Source organism: Triturus cristatus, chromosome 12 (assembly GCF_964204655.1).
Source record: "Triturus cristatus chromosome 12, aTriCri1.1, whole genome shotgun sequence".
NCBI lineage: Eukaryota > Metazoa > Chordata > Amphibia > Caudata > Salamandridae > Triturus > Triturus cristatus.
In genome coordinates, this window is record NC_140595.1 from 799,428,491 (window position 1) to 799,454,372 (window position 25,882).

A 25,882-nucleotide genomic window follows, 5' to 3' on the forward strand; every position below is an offset into this window, starting at 1 on the left:
GCCCTAGCGGCCTGAGATGCTATTCTCATCTTTGCTTTTCATACAAACAGCAGCGTGCCCTAGTGGCCTGAGATGCTACTCTCATCTCTGCTTCTCATACACATAGCAGCGTGCCCTAGCGGCCTGAGATGCTCCTCTCATCTCTGCTTCTCATACAAATAGCAGCGTGCCCTAGCGGCCTGAGACGCTCTTCTCATCTTTGCTTCTCATACAAACAGCAGTGTGCCTTAGCGGCCTGAAATGCTCCTCTCATCTTTGTTTCTCATACACATAGCAGCGTGCTCTAGTGGCCTGAGCCGCTCCTCTCATCTCTGCTTCTCATACACATAGCAGCGTGCCCTAGCAGCCTGCGACACTCTTCTCATCTCTGCTTCTCATACAAACAGCAGCGTGCCCTAGTGGCCTGAGCTGCTCTTCTCATCTCTGCTTCTCATACACATAGCAGCGTGCCCAAGCGGCCTGCGACACTCTTCTCATCTCTGCTTCTCATACAAACAGCAGCGTGCCCTAGTGGCCTGAGCTGCTCTTCTCATCTTTGCTTCTCATACACATAACAGCATGCCCTAGCAGCCTGCGACACTCTTATCATCTTTGCTTCTCATACACATAGCAGCGTGCCCTAGCGGCCTGAAACGCTCTTCTCATCTTTGCTTCTCATACAAACAGCAGTGTGCCCTAGTGGCCTGAGCTGCTCCTCTCATCTCTGCTTCTCATTCACACAGCAGCGTGCCCTAGCAGCCTGCGACACTCTTCTCATCTCTGCTTCTCATACAAACAGCAGTGTGCCCTAGTGGCCTGAGCTGCTCCTCTCATCTCTGCTTCTCATACACATAGCAGCGTGCCCTAGAGGCCTGAGACGCTCTTCTCATCTTTGCTTCTCATACAAACAGCAGTGTGCCCTAGTGGCCTGAGCTGCTCCTCTCATCTCTGCTTCTCATACACATAGCAGCGTGCCCTAGCGGCCTGAGATGCTCCTCTCATCTCTGCTTCTCATACAAACAGCAGCGTGCCCTAGTGGCCTGAGCTGCTCTTCTCATCTCTGCTTCTCATACACATAGCAGCGTGCCCAAGCGGCCTGCGACACTCTTCTCATCTCTGCTTCTCATACAAACAGCAGCGTGCCCTAGTGGCCTGAGCTGCTCTTCTCATCTTTGCTTCTCATACAAACAGCAGTGTGCCCTAGTGGCCTGAGATGCTCCTCTCATCTCTGCTTCTCATTCACATAGCAGCGTGCCCTAGCAGCCTGCGACACTCTTCTCATCTCTGCTTCTCATACAAACAGCAGCGTGCCCTAGTGGCCTGAGCTGCTCTTCTCATCTCTGCTTCTCATACACATAGCAGCGTGCCCTAGCGGCCTGAGACACTCTTCTCATCTTTGCTTCTCATACACATAGCAGCGTGCCCTAGAGGCCTGAGACGCTCTTCTCATCTTTGCTTCTCATACAAACAGCAGTGTGCCCTAGTGGCTTGAGATGCTCCTCTCATCTCTGCTTCTCATACACATAGCAGCGTGCCCAAGCGGCCTGAGATGCTCCTCTCATCTCTGCTTCTCATACACATAGCAGTGTGCCCAAGCGGCCTGAGATGCTCCTCTCATCTCTGCTTCTCATACACATAGCAGCGCGCCCTAGCGGCCTGAGACGCTCTTCTCATCTTTGCTTCTCATACAAACAGCAGCGTGCCCTAGTGGCCTGAGATGCTCCTCTCATCTCTGCTTCTAATACACATAGCAGTGTGCCCAAGCGGCCTGAGATGCTCCTCTCATCTCTGCTTCTCATACACATAGCAGTGTGCCCAAGCGGCCTGAGATGCTCCTCTCATCTCTGCTTCTCATACACATAGCAGCGCGCCCTAGCGGCCTGAGACGCTCTTCTCATCTTTGCTTCTCATACAAACAGCAGTGTGCCCTAGTGGCCTGAGATGCTCCTCTAATCTCTGCTTCTAATACACATAGCAGTGTGCCCAAGCGGCCTGAGATGCTCCTCTCATCTCTGCTTCTCATACACATAGCAGCGTGCCCTAGCGGCCTGAGCTGCTCTTCTCATCTCTGCTTCTCATACACATAGCAGCGTGCCCTAGCGGCCTGAGACGCTCTTCTCATCTTTGCTTCTCATACAAACAGCAGTGTGCCCTAGTGGCCTGAGATGCTCTTCTCACCTCTGGTTCCCATACACATAGCAGTGTGCTGTAGTAGACTTTGCCACTCTTCTCAGCTCTGCTTCCCAAACACATAGCCGTATGCCTAGACAAGAGTGGCGTTGAGCTTTGATGTATGAAGCTGTTCTTACAGGTGTTGGGTCACACTGTAAGAGTTAATATCCATCAAGAAGAGATGCCACTTCAAACTGCTTGCATACCTACGAAGCCGTCCACAACTCAGGACCTGAATACCTGAACAACGACTGACTTTTCACCACCCCACCAGACACCTGTGTTCGTCCTCCCTGGCCTCACCTTCGTCCCCTGGATCCAGCGCACTCGAGCCGGAGGACGAGCCTCCTCCCACCTCGCTGCCTAAGCCTGGAACGACCTCCCCATCCGCCTCCGAACCTCCACCCCCCTCGCCAAATTCAGGAGCGGCCTCAAGACCAGGATGTTTGAGTAGCTCCCCCCTCCCACGCAGTGCCTGGATACCCCTGTGGTGATTAACGCGATTTACAAATACTGATTCATTGAATATTACCATGCCTCTATGCCACTCACATGCCACTTAGCCATGGACAGGGGTGATGTTGGGCATGTTACTTGGCTGTAGCCAGTGGTTCTTCCAGATGCTGGGTCACAGTGGATGAGATAATATTACCATGCCTCTATGCCACTCACATGCCACTTAACCATGGACAGGGGTGATGTTGGGCATGTTACCTGGCTGTAGCCAGTGGTTCTTCCAGATGCTGGGTCACAGTGGATGAGATAATATTACCATGCCTCTATGCCACTCACATGCCACTTAGCCATGGGCAGGGGTGATGTTGGGCATGTTACCTGGCTGTAGCCAGCGGTTCTTCCAGATGCTGGGTCACAGTGGATGATTTAATATTACCATGCCTCGATGCCACACGCATGCCACTTTGCCCAGGACGGCAGTAACGTCAGAGGACAGGGTGTCCCATTGTCATGTTTCGCCCCTTAAGACACCCTTCAAACACTCACCACTTTGCCCAGGAAGATGGTGCTGCCCGCTGCCAGGGTGCAGATGACGCCGATGTACTTGGCAATGAAGGTTTTGAAGGTGAAGAACTCTGCCAGGACCACGCCTCGCAGTGTGACTTTGAGTTCTGGGATCCCAGACCCTGGGGAGGAAAGGGAAAAACAGAGTGGGAGAAATGTAGGGAGAGGTCGGGAGTACAGGCAGGGGAGCGCAAGGGCAGGGAAAAGGGGGTAGAGAACACGAGAGAAAGAGAACTGGAGAGTGACGAGGAAACACATGAAAGGAGCGTGGGGAGCAAAAATACAGTCTTGTGGAGAGAGAGGTGAGGCAACAATAACAAAGAGAGCGAGGATGAAAAGTGAGGGTAGCATGATTAGGTAGAATCCGAGAGGGTCAAAATAAGAGAACGAGAAATGTGTTGCAAGAGAGGGAGGGCAAAGAATGAAGAGAGAAACTGAGGGAGAGAAAAGGTTGTAGAAAGACGAAGATGATCTAGGAGCCAGGGAGAAAGGAATGGAAAACGGAAGAAGAAGGAGCAAGAGGCAAGAGGTAGAACCATGGACACGGAATGAAAGAAAGGTGCGCATTGGGAAAGAAAGTAACAATGGAACACAAAATGGGAGAGAGGCAAAACAGTGGGAGGCGTTCCATGAGTGTTGCGGTGGGTTTTCCAGAGTTTGCTGCTGCCCCAGATTTACAAAGTGATGTAAACCTGGGGAAGCACCAAATCCGTACTCCTCCCGAGGTGAGGCGTGACAATGAGAAATATGTTCATTCCTCCTCGTTTTTTACTCTTTCCATGTAGTCCGCGTTCTGCAGCACACCTAGGAAGAGTAAAACGCCTGTGTCCCTTCATGCAGCAAAAACAATCCTTCCTGCAAGGGAGGCACGCTTGCACCATGGAGTAAGGGTGCCTACGTTGACGCTAGGCTGCCAAAACAGCGCCAGCACAGGCAGAAAGGACAGGCATGCACTTATTGTTCAAGTATGGTATATTCCTGCCCTATCACTTTGACGTAGGGCTGTGCAGCAAGGTGCCTTGCTGCTCTACCCTACGCTAACATGCCATAAATCAGGCCCTTCCACTATTAGGGTCTGTGCACACTTTGGGTGATGTGCACAGGATGCAGCCAGCAATATATATTCGCCACATACGTGCCCAGTCAGTGTGCGAGGGAATGACAGGTGTGAAAGAGACCCAACAGTGTGTTTTACATGACACATCTGTGCTGGTGTCCAATTTCCAAACAGAGGGCCAGGGACTTGTAAGAGGCTGTCTGGGCCAAACCTAGGGCCAGATGTACGAAACATTTTTGTGCACACAAATGGTCAGAGTCTCAGAATCGTGCCATTTGCGAATGCAAAAATGTCTTTTCAGATGTATCCAGCCTAAATTGTGATTCGGTAACCTGCTACTGAATCACAATTTTGGTTTGCAAATTGTTATGTTTGAAGAGGTGTGTTTAGGGCGTCACTTCCAAACACCAATTCATATTGGTATGTATGAATGTTTTGCGACCGAAATGCAGTCACAAAACATTTGCACTTTAACGCCAACTAAAAGTTGGTGGTAATCCATTCAGAAATGGGAAAGGGTCCCCACCACCTTGAGACCCTTACGGGTAAGTATTAGTGCTTTACAAGCTCTTGATTTATTAATTGATTGAAGGGGTCCATGAGGGACCCCATCCCCTTTGAGAATGAAAGAAAAAATGAATGTAACCGTTTCATTTTTTTTTTTTTAAACGCAGCCCGTTTTCCTTAAAGGAAAATGGGCTGTGATTTAAAAAAAATGCTTCATTTAAAAGCAATCACCGTCATTGTCATCTGCTGACCCCAGCAGGCCACCATTCATGTGATGGCAGCGAGTCGCAGTGGGTCACAAATTGAAACATACCTCATTAATATTCATGCGGTAGGTCTATTTGCAATCCACTATGAATCGCTATTTTAGGTATAGGGGCTTAATAACCCCTTTGTACATTAATGATAGAGATTACCACATAGTGATTCACAATTAATCACTATTTGGTAATCCCTATTACGATTCTTAGAACATCTAGCCCCTAGAGAACAGAGAGAGATGCGCCAGATAGTGGAGCGCAGCACCACAGGAGCAATGACAACTTCGCTTGCGCTGCTGCTAGTGCACGCTATGTAACTCCACACCATGCCAGCCTCTCGTGTACTACACGGAATGTGATGAGAGATGATAACCCTATTACCAAAACACTGACGGCCTGTTTGTATGTAAATATGATGTCTTCTGGGGATGACTTGCGCCCTCCTCACTCTGCCCTTTCTCACTTTACTCTAGCTAGCCATCTCCTCCCACACTCCAAGCACCTTAAGTGGTGGACAAGGAGCTAAAAGCAGCCATGGAAAATGTGTGGTTGTCAAGCTGGATACCTGATCATTCCTCCGTCTCGCAACAGCTGACAGCAGCCATTTCTTCCTCAGCCTGCTGAGTTTTTTACCTGTATCCCAAGATGCAACAAAAAGAAAAAGAGAACGAGAAAAGGATTGAAAATAAGAAAAGAAAAAAGGAGAGAAAGAAAAGGAAAGAGTGCAAGAAAAAAGACAATAAGAAAGAAATATAAAAAGAGACATTGAGAAAAGGATCAGCATGGAGGAAGAAAATGTACACTAAGTAAAAAAAGAGATAGAATAACAGAAGAGGAAAAAAGAAGACAAATACACATGACAAGTCTGAAAGGAGGGAAAGAAGTAGATAAAGAAAGAGGCAGGAAAAAAGAAAGGTAGGTATAGTTTCTTTCCTGTAACTCCGGTTGTCATAAGGGTATTTCCATGATTGTCATAGACGTAGAATATTCCCACCTGCCTGTGGGGGGCCCTGGAGCTCTTTTTCCAATATGTCATTTTAAGTGCTGAAGTTCGACTTTCTTCAGGAAGGCCTTGAATAGTCACTTACGAAAGTCAATATGAAGCCTAACAGATAAGCTACAGTGGTCAGAGTTCTTCATCTTGATGTCACAAAAGGGAGATAGGCCAAAGAATCATGCAGAAATGTATGTAAAGTTTGAAGAATAACAGGAAACATCTTTCACAAACCCCCTTTTGTAATGTGAGAGAAGTATGAGGAAGGGCAGAGCAGTGTAGCCCATAGCCTGGCATTATGAAGGAAGAAAAGGGAGACTGTACCTTTAAGAATCCTGGGACACCAGTAGCCCATCATGCTCATTTAGAGGCAGTTACCGCAGTTCTTTTTTATAAGCAGTACTAGCTGAATTATAGCAGAGCATGAAAGTGTCTGTGTAATCACCCGGGGAGGAGGGAGGGCTGCTTATGGATATCATGGAAATACCCCTATGAGAGAACTGGAGTTACAGTTAAGAAACAAAACCTTCTCTCAGGGGATTTCCATAAATAGCAAAAAGCATAGAATAGAGAAGAAAGCCCATTCCCCCTTATGTCGGTGGAGTAGACAGAACAATAATGAGATAAGCAATCAAGCAAAGAGATTCCTGAGGGATGCCTGTCCCACTTAAGCATCTGCTCTCGCACCAGAGTTGAGGCAGTAATGTTTAGTGAATTTGTGGCCTGGTCTCCATGTAGCAGCTTTGCAGATATCTGCCAATGGGATATTTCTCATCAGGGCAGTAGTAGCAGCCTTGCCCCTAGTGAATTGCACTCTGGGTTTACCAGTAAGAGCCTTGTTAGCTAGCTGATAGAAAAAAGTATACAGTAACAATCCACCTCAAAACGGACAGTTAAGAGGGGGAAAGTCCTGTGCGAACTGGGCCATAATTCATGAATAGTTGCTGAGATTTGCAAATGGATTTAGTTTTATCTAGATAAAACTTTAAGACCCTTTTCACATGCAGAGAGTGAAGTGCTCTCTCTGCTGGAGTAGATAGATTTTGAAAGAAAGTGGGTAAAGAAATAACCTGGTTTATGTAAAAATAAGAAATGACTTTAGGGAGGAATTTAGGATGGGTCCTCATCACTACCTTGGATGAATGGAAAACTGTGTATGGCTCATGAGCACAAAAGGCCTGTATCTCGATAACCCTGTCCGCAGTGAGGTTTTGCAGAGCAGCTTTATGTATGGTGTTAGACTTGGAATCTTTTGGCGTGTTTCCCCTAAGTTTTTGCTTTCTGACCTCCCGGTTTTGACTCTGTTTTTGCTGGCTTAGTGTCTCTGCACACTTTCTCACTGCTAATCAGTGTTAAACTGCAAGTGCTCCTGTTGTAAATTGTGTTATGGATTGGTGTTTCCATGATTGGCATATTTGATTTACGTGTCAGTCCCTAGTAAAGTGCACTGAATGTGCCAGGGCCTGTAAATCAAATGCTGTTAGTGGGCTGCAGCACTGGATTGTGTCACCCACACAAGTAGCCTGTAAATTTAACTCTGGCCTGCCATTGCAGAGCCTGTGTGTCTGGGACTGCCATATCCACTTGGCAAGTGTGCCCACTTGCCAGGCCCAAACCTTCCCTTTTCTTACATGTCAGTCACCCCTAAGGTAGGCCCAAGGTACCCCTGTGGGCAGGGTGCAGTGTATGTGAAAGGTAGGACATACCCTGGTGTGTGTAGCATGTCCTGATAGTGGATTACTGCCAATTTTGTTTTTCACTATTGGAAGGCTACCTGTTCCCATAGGTTAGAATGGGGAGTTTGTTTATAACATCTTATTAACATAACTGGCCCTGGGACCAAGGTAGAGAAATAAAGTTTAGCATGCCTGAACTCAGAATCTAAAGATGCAACTTTTAGTGAAGGTGATATTTCCATTCGGTATTTGAAAATACCCCTTTTAGAAAGTAGGTATTTTCTTGCTCAGCCATCTGGTAGGCCTCTGCTGGGTTTGTGGATTGACCATCTGGTTTTGGGATGACAGGGGCTGGTGGGGAGTAGTGGCTCCAGAGAGTCTAGGTGGGTCAGGAAAGGGCTATATAGTCCTGGGTTGCATTTAGAGTAGGGGTAGGAAAATTACCTTTCGCCTGAATGGGCCTGGTTTGCTTCTGACAATGCCGTCTCCACCTCCTGCCAGGAAGCTACACCAGAGGGGGACAAACTGGTTCTGGCTGGGCACAGACACCTTCTGCCTAAGGGGACAAAGGATTTTGGGCTATAAAAAGTGGGGCCCAAACCCCCGAACTTTAGAACTCTTTTGGACCAAGAAGACTGCCAAGAAGAAATGCTGGTGAAGCTGTGAGGGGGAACTGCCACTTACTGAGGGATTTACTGTGTTGGCCTGCAGTGGCTGCTTCTGTCTTGGGCAGTGAAAGGACTGGACTGAACTTTCTACAACTTCAGTCTTTCAGTATTTCCAAGGGCTTGAGGTAGAGCTTGCCCCCGGTTCAAGAAGTCACAGGAACAGCAAAGACTTCAAGTTCTTCTGCCATCAGCACTGGGGACTGTGTGTTTTGTGCTGCAACAGAAGATAAAGCAACCCGACGCCGTCTACGACACCGCGGCTGACTCCGTGTCATGAAGGCACCGCAGAGGGCACCGCTGCAATGCCGCACCGTAACCCTGGTCTCACCGACGATGCCATCTGCCGCTGGGTCCGAGCTGCTGCTCGCACCGCGACCTGTGGGCACCGCACTCCGCACAGCCTCCCTTTTCGACGCCACCTTGGAATCCCCGATGACATCGCTTCACGCTGAAATCGATGCCGCTGCTTGCACCGTGGTTCAAGGGAACCCCTCATAAAGTTACACGATGCACCGCCCTCATCCCACACCGCAGCCTTGGACTACTGACGCCGGCGGCATCGACTCCAGTTTGTCAGCCATCGACAGCGCTTCAGCAACGATGACGCCGCTGCTTGCACCGTGACACGCCACCACCGTGACGAGCAACGCATCACTTTGCACTGTGACCCTGGTCTCACCAACGATGTCACCTTATGCTGCTACTAAGCCGCTGCTCGCACCGTGACCTTTGCATCACAGCATCCGACGCCTGCCGACGCCAGCACTCCTGACTCCGCGAGCAGTTCGATCTGCAACGCGTGCGACTTCAAGGGCTCGACGACTCCTGCACCGACCTCTGGAACCGACGCCTGCGGACGCCGTGCTTTCGGAGCTCAACGAGAGATCGACGACGCCCTGCAGTTCTAAAGGTACTGATTTGCCGGTCTTCCCGACACCTTAGCTGGCCCATGACGCCGCGATCAGCCAGAACTGTTTGGATTTGTTTGTTCACGACGCTATGATAGCCCCGGAAGGAGCTATTGACTTCAAGGAACTTTATTTCAAGGTTATTTTGATAACTGAAGATTTCTAAAGTACTGGATTGTGGATTTGTATCGTTTTTGGTCTTGTCTTAAGTATATAAAAATATTGAATATTTTCCTAAACTGGTGTGGTGTCCTTTTGTAGTGCTTACACTGTGTTACTGTTGGTTATGTGCAAATGCATTACACACTGCCTCTAAGATAAGCCTGACTGCTCGTGCCAAGCTACCAAGGGGGTGAGCAGGGGTTATTTTAGGAGTATAAATCCCTTATCCTGATTAGGAAGAAGGGTCCCTATTGCAACAATGGTACCTACCTCTGCCAACTAGAGACCCCCATTTCTAACATATAGGCTCAGAAGGAGGCTGCATGAGACGTGAAAGAATCACGTTGAGTTCCCATGGTGGAGACAGATGTCTAACAGGGGGAAAAGACCATCTTTAACCCTTCCAAGAAATCTTTACTGACAGGAATCTAAAATAAAGAATTTGTGAAGGACTTTTCCTGTATGAAATGAGAGCCACAAGGTGGACTCTAATGGAGGAAAAGTGCAAGCCAGATTTAGCAAGGTGCAATAAATATGGAAGAATAACATCCTCCTAACAAGAGGTATGGTCTATCTGTTTGGATGAACATCAAGCACACAATCTTCTCCATTTAAATGCATATGCAGCCCTTGTGGCGGGCTGCTTCACCTCTTTCAGAATTTCCATACAGTCCTGAGGAAGATTCAGGTGGCTATATTGTACTAGCTCAGAAGCCATGCTGCCATATTTAAGGAGGAGAGGTTGGGGTGTAAGATTTGTCCTCTAAATTTCAATAAGAGGTCTGGCCTGTAGGGCAGCCTGAGATGCGGAGGGAGCGACTGGTGAAACAGGTTAGTGAACAAAAATTGTCTCTGCAGCAATGTGGATCATCTTGGCTGTTGTGGATGTGAGTTTGAGCAGGACTGCCTGGATCAGGGGAATTGATGGAAAGGCGTAAAGAAATTTGTTGGACCAGTTGATCCACAGAGCCTCCCCCAACGACTCTGGATGGTAAAACCTGAGAGCGAAGTTGTGGCATTTTTTGTTTTCTGCTGTGGCGAAAAGCTCGATAGAATGTGTGCCCCACATGCGGAAGATATCTTGAATGACATCTCCGTTTAACACCCACTTGGGATTCTTGCCGAGAACCCTGCTGAGCGCATCTGCTTGGATATTCTGGAAGATGCGTGTCTGTTATCTTCTGATTCCTGGCAATGAGCCAGTGCCAGATCGACTGGGCAGCTTGTGACAGGGCTCTGATCCTTGTTCCCCCCTGCTTGTTCAGGTAGTGCATGGTGGTTGTGTTGTCCATCTGAACAAGCAGGGTGTTGGTGGTGAAAGGCACGTGAAGTTGTTTTAGCACTAGATAAACTGCGCAGCTTTCAAGGAGGTTGATGTGGTATGTCCCCTCCTTTGAAGACCATGAGCCTTGTATCTGTAGGTGACCCATGTGGGCTTCCCAGCCAAGCAGGGAACCATCAGTCACAAAGGTCTTAGTGGGATCTTGTTGGTGAAATGGCATCCCCTGCAGGTGATTGGTCGGTGAGCACCACCACTTGAGTGATTTAATGGCATGTAGAGACAAAGTGATCCTGTCCTTCCAGGTTCCTGACAGTTGGTCCCACTCGTCCTCTAGACACTCTTGGAGAGGACGCATGTGGAGGCGAGCGTTGGGAGTGAGAAAAATGCTGGAGGTCATCGAGCCGAGAAGTGAAAAGACTGTGTGCACTGTTGGACGGCACATTGTCTGAAGATTGTGACACTTCTAAAGAATGGATAAGTGTCGCTCCTCTGAGGACAAAGCTTTCCATGAACTGTGTTGATAGTAACTCCTAAGTAGTGCAACTTCTGGACTGGAGTTGACGTGAACTTGGGAAAATTGATCTGAAGTCCCAAGCCATGAAGGAGCTCGCATGTCCATTTGAAATGCAGTTGGCCTTCTGGAAAGGACGATGCCTTGATTAACCACTCATGGGTAGACAAAGATTCAGTGCTTTGAAAGATGTGCTGCTACCACAGCCATGCACTTGGAGAAAGTTCTGGGTGCTGACTTCAGACCAAAGGCTAGGATGGTGCATTGTTAGTGGTCCCCCCTCATGACAAATCTTGGGAACATGAAAGTATTCATTATGCAGGTCGATGGAACACAGCCAGTCTCACTGGCGAAGTTGTGGGAATATTTGGTGTAAAGCCGGCATTTTGAACTTTTCCCTGCAAATCCATTTATTGGTGAGCCTGAGGCCGAGATGAACTCCTGTTTGTCTGTCTTGTTTTTATAAATCTTTTTATTAAAGAAACAATAAACAATAATACAATAAAAACATCAACGCAAAAAGAAGACCAGTTGTTGAAATGAGCATATCACATAAAGTAGACATGTTGTACATGTAATCAATAAACTAAAAAGAAACAATACAGATAATGATACGGGCAAACAGTGACGTTAAATCATTAAAGTGTCTCTTTATCAAAGTTGAATGGGGAATCATCGTCAAAGGGGGTGCACAAAAACCCTCTGGTTTCGTTCCAGGGGCCCCATATTTTAGTCCATTTGTCTGGGCATCCCCTGCTCTCGTATACCACCCCCTTGGCCTGCATGCCTGTTTGTCTTTCTTTAGCAATACAAAGTACCGGGAGTAAATGTTCCCCGATTACTTCCTTCTTTGACAGATCAAGGTGGGAAGCAGATGCCTTTGGTGGGATGGACGGTGGTGGGGAAGTAAACCTGAGAGAATAGCCATTCTTTTCAATATTCAAGACCCAGGAGTCTGTTGTAATTTGTTGCCACTCTTCCAGATAATTTGAGATGCTTTCCCCTACCGGAGTGGGTAACGGAAGAGGGGGAAGGGAGGGTTCAGGGGTTTGAAGCTGATGGTTGTCAGCCTCCTTGGTTGGTTTGTTGCGCCAAACGCCCCCTCTGTTGTTTGTGTTTGGGTTAGTAGGACCTTTGGTATTGTTGGTGGGGTCCCACAGTGGAATACAGTACGTTACAACGTGATGTATCAGATCGCGTGCTTTTACAACGCGGTCGTTACAACGACTGCGTTGTTAGTACGCGATGCATTTACATCGCAAGTCATTACAACGACTTGCTGAGGGGGAAGGGCTGGATTTAGGAATAGTGTTATTTACTATTCCTACTCCAGTTTGTGCAACAGTAGGGAAGGTGTTGGAATTAATTTCCAATACCTCAGCGCCCCCTACAGCAAGTCATTGTAATGACTTGCGATGTAAATGCATCGCGCACTAACAACGTGGTCGTTGTAACAACCACGTTTTAATAGTCTTGTGTGGTAATGACAGCGTTGTAAACACTGTTTCCCCTCCCAGTCTGCCACGAAGGGGTTTGAACCCTCCGAGATGAAAACCGGTAGTAGGGTCGAAACAATCTGCGTTGTTCCTTAGATTTTTCAAGCCCTACAGCTTTTAGGGTTTCCATTTCCGTTTTCATCCGTGCCATTTCATCATCAGCATGAGAGCCGAACAGTGTGGAACCAGAGAATGGCAGTCTTTGGATACACAGCTGAGCGTTTGGCATTAATGATGACAGTCGGAGCCAGGCATGCTTGTGCAAGGACACTCCCTGGTGTAACTGTGTGCTGCTAGAAGAGAGGAGTCCGAAGACACACTGATGGACCATGGTCCATGGCCCCATCTTGGACGATCTCTAAAAGGTCTTACAGTTGATCTCGTGGAGGTGATCTGCGAAATGAAGACTGGAGTCCCATAATGCCCCGTCATATCTTACCAAGAGGGCAGTTGCACTGTCCGCCTTAATGGATGTATCCGCACTGTTGCAGACCTTGCTACCTGAGGAATCCAGTCTTCTGCTCTCCTTATCATGTGGCAGAAGGTGTAGTGGCGTGAGATTTCCGGGCAGCCAGAATTACTACAGAATCAGGTGGTGGATCTAATCGCAGAAATAACAGATCCTGATCTGGGGACGATGCTTCTTCTGGAGCATGGAGGGAGCAGAATTTGTCGGTGCTGGAGTCAGAAACAAGTCCATGGCTGGCTCAAGTAGACCAGGCACTAGTGGTAACAAAGGTCGGGAGGTCGATAGCTGGTGGAGCGCCTCAAAAATAACTGAAGTCGATGGCATTGGAACTGCCATGGGAATGTTCAGTTTGGCTGCACCTCACACCAGAACCATCAATCGGTGAGGTGCAAGGTTGAGGAGAGTCTGACAAGGTGGGAGAATAGTCTCTGGTAGAAGATGATGTATCCCCATCATGACGGTGTGATCGTGATCTATAGCGTGACCTATGCCTTGAACAAGAGTGCCTCGATCTGGTGGAAGAGCGACCAGATGCATGAGGGCCGTGACGTGGGCGATGGCATGACCTTGACCGTGAATGTGGTTTGGGAGCTGAAGATGCAGGCACTTGAGGCACCCACGGAGGTGGAATGATAGGTGCTGGCAGTGATGGCTGTGCCGGCAACACTGGAGGCATTGGGACCACTGGAGGTGGAGGACCTGGCAAAGGCAGCGGAGGATACAAAGGCAGCGCCGGGGCCAATGGAGAATGAGGTATGGGAGACAGAGGCAGCTCTGTCAGACAAGGAGATCGAGAGCATTCTGATGATGAATAAATATGCCTTCTTTTAGAGGTTTTCTGAGATCTTCACGACGTCGAGGTACTCTTCGATGTCGATCTCCGTGTCCTCTGTCTAGACCTTGAGGTTGACCGGCTTCTCAGCGTTGATATGTCCAGTCGACGTTTGGATCTCAACGTAGGTCGACGCCTTCTTGGTGACGGCAAGTCCGAATCCATCGACGCCAATGAACTTCTCGACGTCGCTCTTGTAGGTCTCGACGTTGAGCGACGACGCTTATGCGACGTCGAGCCAGTCCGTGATGGCGAACATGTCACACCGTACCACCCTAGACATTGATCTCCTCAACGCCGACAGGGACTGATATCGTTTTTGACCTGAAAAAAGCCTCTCAGACCTTCTACGACCACTGGAGGCTGAGGGAAGAGCTCTGATGGAAAAATTACTTTCCCCTCGCTCAGTGGTCCCACCGGCTTCCTAATGGCACCATCTCTCATCTTTACCGTGCAGGCAAATCTTCTCTCTGACACAGGGTACGGCTGAATTTTTTTTGCAGAGGTCACAGGAGGCAGGCAGACAGATGATACAGACCTCGTGGGGGTCTGTTTTGGTCTTTTTCCTACCACAGCAGGGAGATTTATCAAAAAGAGAAGGCATTTTAAAGCAGGAAATTGCCTGTGTTCTGTCGGAAAAAATCACACACTGACAGAGAAAGACAAAAGACTTTGAGCGAGACAGTTGTCACTGATATATGAAGTACTTTTGTGAAGAAAAACCTAAAAAGGGTCAAGTTCAGTGCTTCATGGGTCCTGTCAGCAGGAGATGGAAAAAAGAACTGAGGTAACTGCCTCTGACTGAGCATGATGGGATACTGGATGTCCCAAGATTTTTAAAGGTACAGTCTCCTTTTTCTTTTTTATAGTGGTAGCCTATGGGCTACACTGCTCTGCACTTCTTCGTACATCTCTCTCATTACGAAAGGGGGCTTGTGAAAGATTTTTCCTGTTATTCTTCAAAATTCACATGCATTTCTGCATGTTTCTTTGGACTATCTCACTTTTGTGAAATCAAGATGAAGAACTTTGATCACTGTAGCCTATCTTTTAGGCTGTATTTTGACTTTCTAAAGTGAATATTCAAGGGTTTCCTGAAGAAAGACGAACTTCAGCACTTAAGATGACATATTGGAAAAAGTGCTGTTGGGTCCCCTGCAGCCAGCCCGTAATATTCTACACTTATGAATGTCATGAAAACACCCCTACAAGAGGAGAAGAGAAAAAAAGAAAGCAAGAACAAGGGGAAGAAAGAAAGAAATGAGAGCAAAAAAGAAACAAAGGAAAGACGTTTTGAAAGAAAGAATGAGAGAAAGAAGGGTGAAGAAAGAAGAAGAAATTAGAGAAAAAGGAATGAAACAGAGAAAAAAGAGGCAAATTAAAGAAAATGCAAAAGAAGTAAAAAGAAAGAAAGAAATAAGGTGAGAAAATGGAAAAAAGGAGAAAAGTATTTGAAGAAATGAGAAAAAAAAGAAAAAGTATGGAAAAATACCAAGATAAAATAAAGACGAGAAGAAAAAGGAAAAAGAAAGAAAACTAATGCAAGACTGAAAATGAGAGAACGAATGAAAGAAGCAGAGATAGAAATAATTAAAGAAAAATATTGACAAAAGAGAGAAAGGAGAAAAAGAGAGAAAGCTAGAAAGAGGGGAGAAAGGAAATTCAGAAAGAATGAGCGAAAGACACAAAAGCAAGCAAAAAAGAAAGATGGAGAAGGAAGAAGAGGTGAGAAAGAACAGGGAAAAGAAGTAAAGAGAATAATTTTTCAGAAGAAGATAGATTACAGCTTCCAAAGCATCACAGAAAAAGCCACAGTGTTTTTAATAAGTGCCTTAGCAGATGGCAGCCGTATATTCTCAAAACTGCCGAGAGGCAATCTGTAAGCTCCTGGTAACTGGTGATTAACCTGTTCAAGGCCCTATGCTAAAAGTTCTCTTTTTTCCAACATTCTACCAGATAATTCAGCTCTCATTCAGGAAGTGTTTGAAAATCTCTGTTCAGAGAACCATTCAGTGGCTGCATCATTGTTAGGACACGTGCGTTGGTGCTGACAATTGTCTGGATTGTGGATACTGAGGCTGCCTATTCTTGATTCCAGCTCATGCCCCTTTCTAAATCTACCAGACACTGACTGTCCCTTTATCTCACACTGGCATGTTCTTTTCCATTCCGCCCTTGGTCACTGTTTTTATGTTTTACTCTTTTCATTCCTTTGTGTTTTTCTCTCTCTTGCACTGGATCAAAGTTTGCTAAGGAAAAATAAGAGCTGGTCCCCAAACAGAGTGCTGGTGGGCCCAATCTGCAACCACCGGCTCAAATTAAGCACTGGTTAGGCTGCTGCCTTCCATCAGACCATTTCTGGCCATGGTCTTCACACAACTCCTGGAATAAAGTCGATGGCACCCAGCCACCCCTGTTCCATCTAAAGCTTGAGTTCCTCCCTGAGGTGTCGTTGGCATGTGCCCTCATGGCACATTCTGCACCCCACTACCAGGTTAGTTGCGATCGTCCCACACTCCCTCTTGCACTCAATCTTGTAAGAGACCATAAAGCACAGTAAAAGACACATGTAAAATCATAAATTAATAAAAAATATACCCCAGCAATGCACACTGGAGTGATGATAGGAAATACCCCAGTACCCTGCTTTGCCGCTAGGTCTTCTGAATGTGTGGCACACATAATCTTTGAAAAACCGAACAGTGTATGCAAAGAAAGTCGATTTTTATCACTGTCCTGCACACGGTCGGCTTCAACATAAAGGAAGCTGGTGGCTGATCGTGGTTAGTTGGGTGGAAAGAATCGAACCACGTCCTCACCTAGCTACAAGTTCTGAACATCAGAAACCACCCTGAGCTTCAGAGACCTGCTGCCACTTTTATTAAATACCTTGGCTCCACGACCCACTTTGGGATTTAAGGTTTTAATCCTAGAACCCGCTGTCATGAAATAAAGACAAAGGGGGGTCTTGGTAAATGATGCGCATGTCCTACAGTCTGGGGCAGTACACCATCAGGCTAGGCTGGGGCACTAGCCACTGGGATGGTGAGCGCTCATCCGCCTACTGAGGCATGCTTCATCATCGGGCTCCCCTCCTGGTGCTGGGAGGCATCCCGGGACCTCCTATCAGATTGTGCTATGCAAGTACAAGTAGCATTGGAGAGGCTTTTGTGAATGAACTAGGAGTTCAGCTAACCCCCACTTTGAGGAGGAATAGCCCTCTCTCTCCTCACCCAACCCTGTTTTTGTATATGGACTGGGAACTGTCAAAAATGTTAACAGTTGACTAGGAATACAAAGTTTGACTTAGTTCTTTTTTTTACTCACGGGCAAAAGTACCCGTGAAACGCTTTTTCACTAGAGGAGAACATTAAAAATGTAAAGGCTGTTCCATCTCTGCGGCTGAACATCTAGCTGTAAAGGGAAATATTGACACATGGTTCCAACCATTCTTCTGAAATCCCTTCCAGCAATGCTGGTCACTCATTACCTGCTGCCTGTGGTGAGATGTACTTGGCGACCCCGGCAGAGACCATCATCAGCAGCACGTGGTAGAGGACCCAGGAGAAGTACTGCAGGTACCGGTAGCTCTCCAAGGTGTCGTACACCCAAAGGTTAGCTGGAAACAAGGGAAAGGAGATGTTAGAAATTAATGGCAGCCATGGCACACTGACTCCTACCCTCTGCCTGGCAACTACTTCCCCCCTCCTGAGACTCTCAATCCACACCCGGACTCTTCTCCCCACCTCACGGAACTGCTCCAGTCCCCATAGACCAATGGATGGTCATTCGAAGGCTGTTCCTTCACGCTGAAGTCTTGTCCACTCTCTGAGGCTGGGATGGGTCTAGGGCCGAGACAGTCCTGTGTGTTGGTAATCGTAATTATTACCTGTTACTTCAGTCAACGTGAGGTTTTAATCTCGCTGCTTGGACAAATCCCCTTGTGCACTTGTTCTGCTGGTGGTGTCTGTCCACCTGGACAGCATGCAGTGGTTTTACTTTCCCTGCTTGGATTCAACCCCTTGGCTCGTGGTGACTACCCAGCCGGCCAGCATGTGGTGTTTTTTTTCTCTCACTGCTTGGATTTAAACCCTTGTGCTAGTGTTCTGCCGGTAGTGACTAGCTGGACAGCAAGTGGTGGTTTTAATCTCGTTTAGTGGGTTTACCCCTTGTGCTCACGTTGTGCTGGTGATGACCATCCAAATGAACATCAAGTGGTGGTTTTAATCTCGCTGCTTGGACAAATCCCCTTGTGCACTTGTTCTGCTGGTGGTGTCTGTCCACCTGGACAGCATGCAGTGGTTTTACTTTCCCTGCTTGGATTCAACCCCTTGGCTCGTGGTGACTACCCAGCTGGAGAGCATGTGGTGTTTTTTTTCTCACACTGCTTGGATTGAACCCCTTGTGCTAGTGTTCTGCCGGTAGTGACTAGCTGGACAGCATGTGGTGGTTTTAAACTCCTTTTTTGGATTTAACTCCTTGTGCTGACGTTGTGCTGGTGGTGTCTGTCCACATGGACAGCATGCACTAGTTTTAATCTCACTGCTTGGATTTAACCCCTTGTGCTCTTGTTCTGCTGGTGGTGGCTATCTAGCTGGACAGTATGTGGTGGTTTTAAACTCCTTTTTTGGATTTAAGTCCTTGTGCTGACGTTGTGCTGGTGGTGACCATCCAAATGAACATCATGTGGTGGTTTTAATCTCACCGCTTGGAGTTAACCCCTTGTTCATGGGTTCTGCTGGTAGTGACTATCCACCTGCTTTAATGTAACCCCTTTTGCTGGTGGTGACTATCCACCTGGACAGCATGCGCTGATTTTACTCTCACTGCTTGGATTTAACCCCTTGTGCTCATGTTCTGCTGGTGGTGTCTGTCCACCTAGACAGCATACACTAGTTTTAATCTCACTGCTTGGATTTAACCCCTTGTGCTCTTGTTCTGCTGGTGGTGGCTATCTAGCTGGACAGCATGTGGTGGTTTAAACTCCTTTTTTGGATTTAACTCCTTGTGCTCATGTTGTGCTGGTGGTGACCATCTAAGTGAACATCATGTGGTGGTTTTAATCTCACCGCTTGGAGTTAACCCCATGTTTGTGGATTCTGCTTGTGGTGACTATCCACCTGCTTGAGTTTAACCCCTTCTGCTGGTGGTGATCCACCTGGACAGCATGCGCTGATTTTACTCTCACTGCTTGGATTTAACCTCTTGTGCTCGTGTTCTGCTGGTAGGGACTATCCAGCTGGACAGCTTGTGATTTTAAACTCACCACTTGGATCTACCCAGCTGTGCGTGTGTTCTGCTAGTGGTGACTTTTCACCTCTACCGCATGTACTAGTCTTACTCTCACTGCTTGGATTTAACCCCTTGTGCTCTTGTTCTGCTGGTGGTAGCTATCCAGCTGGACAGCATGCACTAGTTTTACTCTCGCTGCTTGGATTTAACCCCTTGTTCGTGGGTTCTGCTGGTGGTGACTATCCACCTGCTTGAATGTAATTCCTTCTGCTGGTGGTGACCATCCAACTGGACAGCATGCACCAGTCTTACTCTCACTGCTTGGATTTAAACCCTAGTGCTCTTGTTCTGCTGGTGGTGGCTATCTAGCCGGCCAGCATGTGGTGGCTTTTATATCACTGCTTGGATTGAACCCCTTGTGCTCTTGTTCTGCTGCTGGTGGCTATCTAGCTGGACAGTATATGGTGGTTTTAAACTCCTTTTTTGGATTTAACTCCTTGTGCTGACGTTGTGCTGGTGGTGACCATCCAAATGAACATCATGTGGTGGTTTTAATCTCACCGCTTGGAGTTAACCCCTTGTTCATGGGTTCTGCTGGTAGTGACTATCCACCTGCTTGAATGTAACCCCTTTTGCTGGTGGTGACTATCCACCTGGACAGCATGCGCTGATTTTACTCTCACTGCTTGGATTTAACCCCTTGTGCTCTTGTTCTGCTGGTGGTGGCTATCTAGCTGGACAGCATGTGGTGGTTTAAACTCCTTTTTTGGATTTAACTCCTTGTGCTCATGTTGTGCTGGTGGTAACCATCTAAGTGAACATCATGTGGTGGTTTTAATCTCACCGCTTGGAGTTAACCCCATGTTTGTGGGTTCTGCTGGTGGTGACCATCCACCTGGACAGCATGCGCTGATTTTACTCTCACTGCTTGGATTTAACCTCTTGTGCTCGTGTTCTGCTGGTAGGGACTATCCAGCTGGACAGCTTGTGGTGATTTTAAACTCACCACTTGGATCTACCCAGCTGTACGTGTGTTCTGCTGGTGGTGACTATTCACCTCTACCGCATGTACTAGTCTTACTCTCACTGCTTGGATTTTTCCCCTTGTGCTCTTGTTCTGCTGGTGGTAGCTATCCAGCTGGACAGCATGCACTAGTTTTACTCTCGCTGCTTGGATTTAACCCCTTGTTCGTGGGTTCTGCTGGTGGTGACTATCCACCTGCTTGAATGTAATTCCTTCTGCTGGTGGTGACCATCCAACTGGACAGCATGCACCAGTCTTACTCTCACTGCTTGGATTTAAACCCTAGTGCTCTTGTTCTGCTGGTGGTGGCTATCGAGCCGGCCAGCATGTGGTGGCTTTTATCTCACTGCTTGGATTGAACCCCTTGTGCTCTTGTTCTGCTGGTGGTGGCTATCTAGCTGGACAGTATGTGGTGGTTTTAAACTCCTTTTTTGGATTTAACTCCTTGTGCTGACGTTGTGCTGGTGGTGACCATCCAAATGAACATCATGTGGTGGTTTTAATCTCACCGCTTGGAGTTAACCCCTTGTTCATGGGTTCTGCTGGTAGTGACTATCCACCTGCTTTAATGTAACCCCTTTTGCTGGTGGTGACTATCCACCTGGACAGCATGCGCCGATTTTACTCTCACTGCTTGGATTTAACCCCTTGTGCTCATGTTCTGCTGGTGGTGTCTGTCCACATGGACAGCATGCACTAGTTTTAATCTCACTGCTTGGACATATCCCCTTGCGCTCATGTTCTGCTGGTGGTGTCTGTCCACCTGGACAGCATGCACTAGTTTTAATCTCACTGCTTGGATTTAACCCCTTGTGCTCTTGTTCTGCTGGTGGTGGCTATCTAGCTGGACAGTATATGGTGGTTTTAAACTCCTTTTTTGGATTTAAGTCCTTGTGCTGACGTTGTGCTGGTGGTGACCATCCAAATGAACATCATGTGGTGGTTTTAATCTCACCGCTTGGAGTTAACCCCTTGTTCATGGGTTCTGCTGGTAGTGACTATCCACCTGCTTGAATGTAACCCCTTTTGCTGGTGGTGACTATCCACCTGGACAGCATGCGCTGATTTTACTCTCACTGCTTGGATTTAACCCCTTGTGCTCATGTTCTGCTGGTGGTGTTTGTCCACCTGGACAGCATGCACTAGTTTTACTCTCACTGCTTAGATTTCAACCCTAGTGCTCTTGTTCTGCTGGTGGAGGCTATCTAGCTGGACAGCATGTGGTGGTTTTAAACTCTTTTTTGGATTTAACTCCTTGTGCTGACGTTGTGCTGGTGGTGGCTATCTAAGTGAACATCATGTGGTGGTTTTAATCTCACCGCTTGGAGTTAACCCCTTGTTCGTGGATTCAGCTGGTGGTGACTATCCACCTGCTTGAGTTTAACCCCTTCTGCTGGTGGTTACCATCCACCTGGACAGCATGTGCTGCATTGTGTTAGAATTGTATTAAGGCCCTCGCGATCACACCTTTATGGTAAGAAGTGGCGAGATATTGTGTGATGTTTTCTATGGCATCTCCCAGACCTCAGAATTGTTCTCTGTCTTTCTCTGTATGTAACCGTACTTGTACAGTGAAGCCTAGGTAGGAAGCAATGGAGCGCTATCACTTCTCCTTCTCTGTCTCTGTCTCATGCGCTCTCACTTTTTTCCTCACTCTCTCTCCCTCTCTCTTTCTCTCTCTCTTTCCAGCTCACCCCCTTCCATCTTGTGACTGTCTATGAGTATTTTTCTCTCTGTTATATGCCTAGGTACTAGCCGCTGACTGTCTTATAGCCCAACTAACTTTCAATATCTGATTTATTAGAAGCATTATTTTATTATCTATTTAAGTGTCTGTATCTATCTCACCATTTCCGTAGGCTCAGCGGGAGACTTTTCAACGCAATAAAATAAGTAAATGATGGAGGTGGAAAGGTATTTAGGGCCTGATTTCAATCTTGGCGGATGGGATACTCCGTCACAACGGTGCCGGATATCCCATCCGCCAAAATAAAAATCCCATTGGATATTATAGGATTTATATTTCGGTGGACAGGATATCCGTCACCGTTGTGATGGAGTATCCCATCCCCCGAGATCTAAATCAGGCCCTTAGATGTAGATATCATTTTCCAGTGCCTGTTTTTTCATGGACTCGTATTGAAATATATCTCATTGCCGGGTAGAGAAGCCTCAGCACAATTAAAATTGCAGTATTAACAGTTACATTTAATTCAATTTCCTACCCACCCCATTTAGAGCCTTTTATACCTTGAGATGCTGCCAGGTGCCATCTTCAGCTACTAAAGTGCATGTGGACTACATTTTTGCACTGTTGATGGGGGTGCGTGCAGTGGGTCGCAGGTGGACCTATGAAGATGCCAACCCTGGAGACCTGCAGTTACTGGTACCTATCCTGCCCGTCTCATGTCTTGAATCTTTTATAGATGCGCACGCCTTTGGATGGAAGAGATTCACAGGCATTTGGACAGAGAAGCAAGGGGCAGGGCTGGATCGTCTATTTATTCCATCGGGCACTGCCCCTGGGGTGGAGCCACTGGAAGCCACTTTTGATGGTCCAGGGCCATTGCCTCTGTCTAGAGATCCCTGGTGTTTTTGGCATCAGGATCAGCAGGTAAAAAGAGAAAGATGCTGGAAAGGAGGAAATAGGAAGTCGACCGCCCTAGCCATTAGGCCAACTCCTCTCCCCAATTTCTAATATAGTAATATTAATTTATTGTTTCAAGGTGGCCTACAGTCATTTCAAGTAGTAAATGTTAAAATATATATATTCATTGCAGCAAGCAGCCCAGTAGAATTTTGCAAAAAACACACTATAAAGCAGGGAGTGGGGAACAGAAGGCAAGGGGCAGGAGAACATGAGACGAGCTGGGGGGCGCGGAGGGCTTTGATGAGAATGGGGAGAGAACATCTTTCTCAGAGGAATGGGCAGGAAACAAAATATCAAATCATGCAGAGGGTGAAAGGACTCGGTCAGAGGTGGATGGGCACAGAACCAGCTGTGAGAATGAGGTAAGAGAGAGAACCGGCTTCGAGCTAGTCTGAGATCAATGCAGCAAGAATGTGGCTGGGAGAAGAGCACAGAAAGCCATTGGTTTGAAGCGGTGGATGTTAAAGTGTTGGGTACAATAGGTCTGTCGGCAACAGATGCATTTTTTGGTGTTTTGTATGCAAGACTGAAATTGAGAAAATTAATTGTGGAACAATTTCTAAGCATATACAAGTATATTCTCCGTTGCATATTATGTAAACTAGAGAAAATATTGTGAAACTAAATTGTTTGGTCTCTTGCAAGGTAAATTTGCTGCATCTTATATTAGACTTGCAGCAAATATGCTGGGAATTGATTTGAATATGTTTGATTTTGCCTTACCAGTACACAGTTTCCGTATTATATCCTACTGTCTCTTACTAGTGGGAAAGTCGCGTGCCCCCTCCTGAAGCCAGATCCGTGAAGGTAACAAAGTAAGCCAGGCAGAAGTTGGCTGCATGTGAGCCTGTCCCAGGACAGTGTTCCTTTCTCTGGCAGAGAGAGACAGAAAAGTACAAACTATTCCAGCTCCAGCCGAACCCACAAGGAAACAATTGTCAGTGTAAACCTGGTTAAACTGCAAGTGGGACTCCCAGCATGATGCTGCTCTGTGCCAGGGCCAACAAACCCACTGGCGCAGCGCGTGCCAGCCAGCTCTGCCTTGGCACCTTGACTAAGGGGCAGAAGGGAGCATTTAATGGTAACATCTCTTTCGTGTGACGCGGAGTGCGCTGGAGCGCCCATGGTCCACTGTTGTGTTAACAAAGCGGTAACAAAGGACCCCCTGTGGTCCCACAGCGCAGCTAGTTACCACTGCTGTGGGGGTGGGGCCACAGATGGCGGCACTTACTTCTGACTATTTGTGAGACAAATCTCAGGGGTCCCCCGACCCCAGGGGCATGGAACTCTGCAGGAACCTGGGTGAGAGGCCAAACAACTCCAGTGCAAGTCCTCATGGAGCCTCAGGTTGAATGGCAGGTTGCCATGTGGGTGCCCCCACCGTTCGTGGCAAGGTGGGTGCTCCTAGTAACCGTCTTGCGGCCTCTTGCGATGGTGCTGTGAGACCGACACTTACAGTGGCCTCAATGTAAGACCGGCCTTGGGGCACAGGAACACATGCAGGGCACACGTGAGAGCGCTTGAGGGAGGAGCTGCTGGCGGCTAATGACTGGTGCCAGAACCCAGGAAAGGGTCCAAGAGGGGCAGTGAGGAGCCATGGTGGGCAGCAGGCACTGTAAGCCCACCGGGGGCTGTGCGAGGACTGTGAGGAGCACTGTGGTGGGCTTCCCGCCCAAAGGCGGCAGCAAACATGGCTTTATTTCCGAGGCCTCCAACGCTACAGTGGCATTGGCCACTCTCTATACTGAGCTACAAATGTGGGCACTACAATGAGAGTCAACTGCATCAAAAGTAAAAACAAAGACCTTCTGCTCCTGGGAAGTGATCCTTTGTAGAGCGATAGATCACCGAACTGGACCACAGAAACCCCAAATCACCCCCACACATGCGAGGGGCAGGGCAATGAACTGTGCCCACAGCACAAATGACAAGGATAAAGGGGACATGAAAAGGTCCTAAGTTCTGTCTCAGGGCCCTTTCGAAGGGCTCATCAGATGCCAAGCAGCACTGGTGGAAGAACAGCACAGGGCACCGTCGTTCCAGACACACCTATAAGAGGCAGCCTAAAAAACCCAAATCACCCCCACACATGCGAGGGGCAGGGCAATGAACTGGGCCCACAGCACAAATGACAAGGATAAAGGGGACATGAAAAGGTCCTAAGTTCTGTCTCAGGGCCCTTTCGAAGGGCTCATCAGATGCCAAGCAGCACTGGTGGAAGAACAGCACAGGGCACCGTCGTTCCAGACACACCTATAAGAGGCAGCCTAAAAAACCCAAATCACCCCCACACATGCGAGGGGCTGGGCAATGAACTGGGCCCACAGCACAAATGACAAGGATAAAGGGGACATGAAAAGGTCCTAAGTTCTGTCTCAGGGCCCTTTCGAAGGGCTCATCAGATGCCAAGCAGCACTGGTGGAAGAACAGCACAGGGCACCGTCGTTCCAGACACACCTATAAGAGGCAGCCTAAAAACCCCAAATCACCCCCACACATGCGAGGGGCTGGGCAATGAACTGTGCCCACAGCACAAATGACAAGGATAAAGGGGACATGAAAAGGTCCTAAGTTCTGTCTCAGGGCCCTTTCGAAGGGCTCATCAGATGCCAAGCAGCACTGGTGGAAGAACAGCACAGGGCACCGTCGTTCCAGACACACCTATAAGAGGCAGCCTAAAAGCAGTTAACCACCACCTCGTTTTGTCATATTTGAAGAAAGGCGCCTTGGTGTGGCCGCACACCGTATTCTACATCAGAGTCCATGTTGGAGTGAAGCAGGCTCAATTTAAGGCCATCTGCGACGAGAGACTCCCCACGCATGTCAGCTCAGACAGGTCTGTTAACATCACAGGGAAGAAGACATCAGAGGCTCGCTATCCGCATCAGTCCACACCCACAGCTGGCTAGTCAGCCGCAGACAGCCACCAACTGACTGCAGAAGAGCGCGTGAGTACATTCACCTCGAGATATCAGACTGTAAA

General features: G+C 47.8%; 1 protein-coding gene across 2 annotated transcripts in view; it reads right to left on the minus strand.

Annotated features, from left to right (window-relative positions):
- LOC146782882 (chloride channel protein ClC-Kb-like) overlaps positions 1-25,882 on the minus strand; it is a 260,608-nt gene that overhangs the window by 173,887 nt on the left and 60,839 nt on the right. For both annotated transcript variants that reach the window (XM_085637370.1, XM_085637369.1), the window contains exons 3-4: positions 17,484-17,612; positions 3,154-3,293 (exon numbers count right to left, since the gene is read on the minus strand). In XM_085637370.1, coding sequence (XP_085493496.1) covers positions 3,154-3,293; positions 17,484-17,612 — 269 coding nt within the window. The remainder of the gene's footprint in view (positions 1-3,153; positions 3,294-17,483; positions 17,613-25,882) is intronic.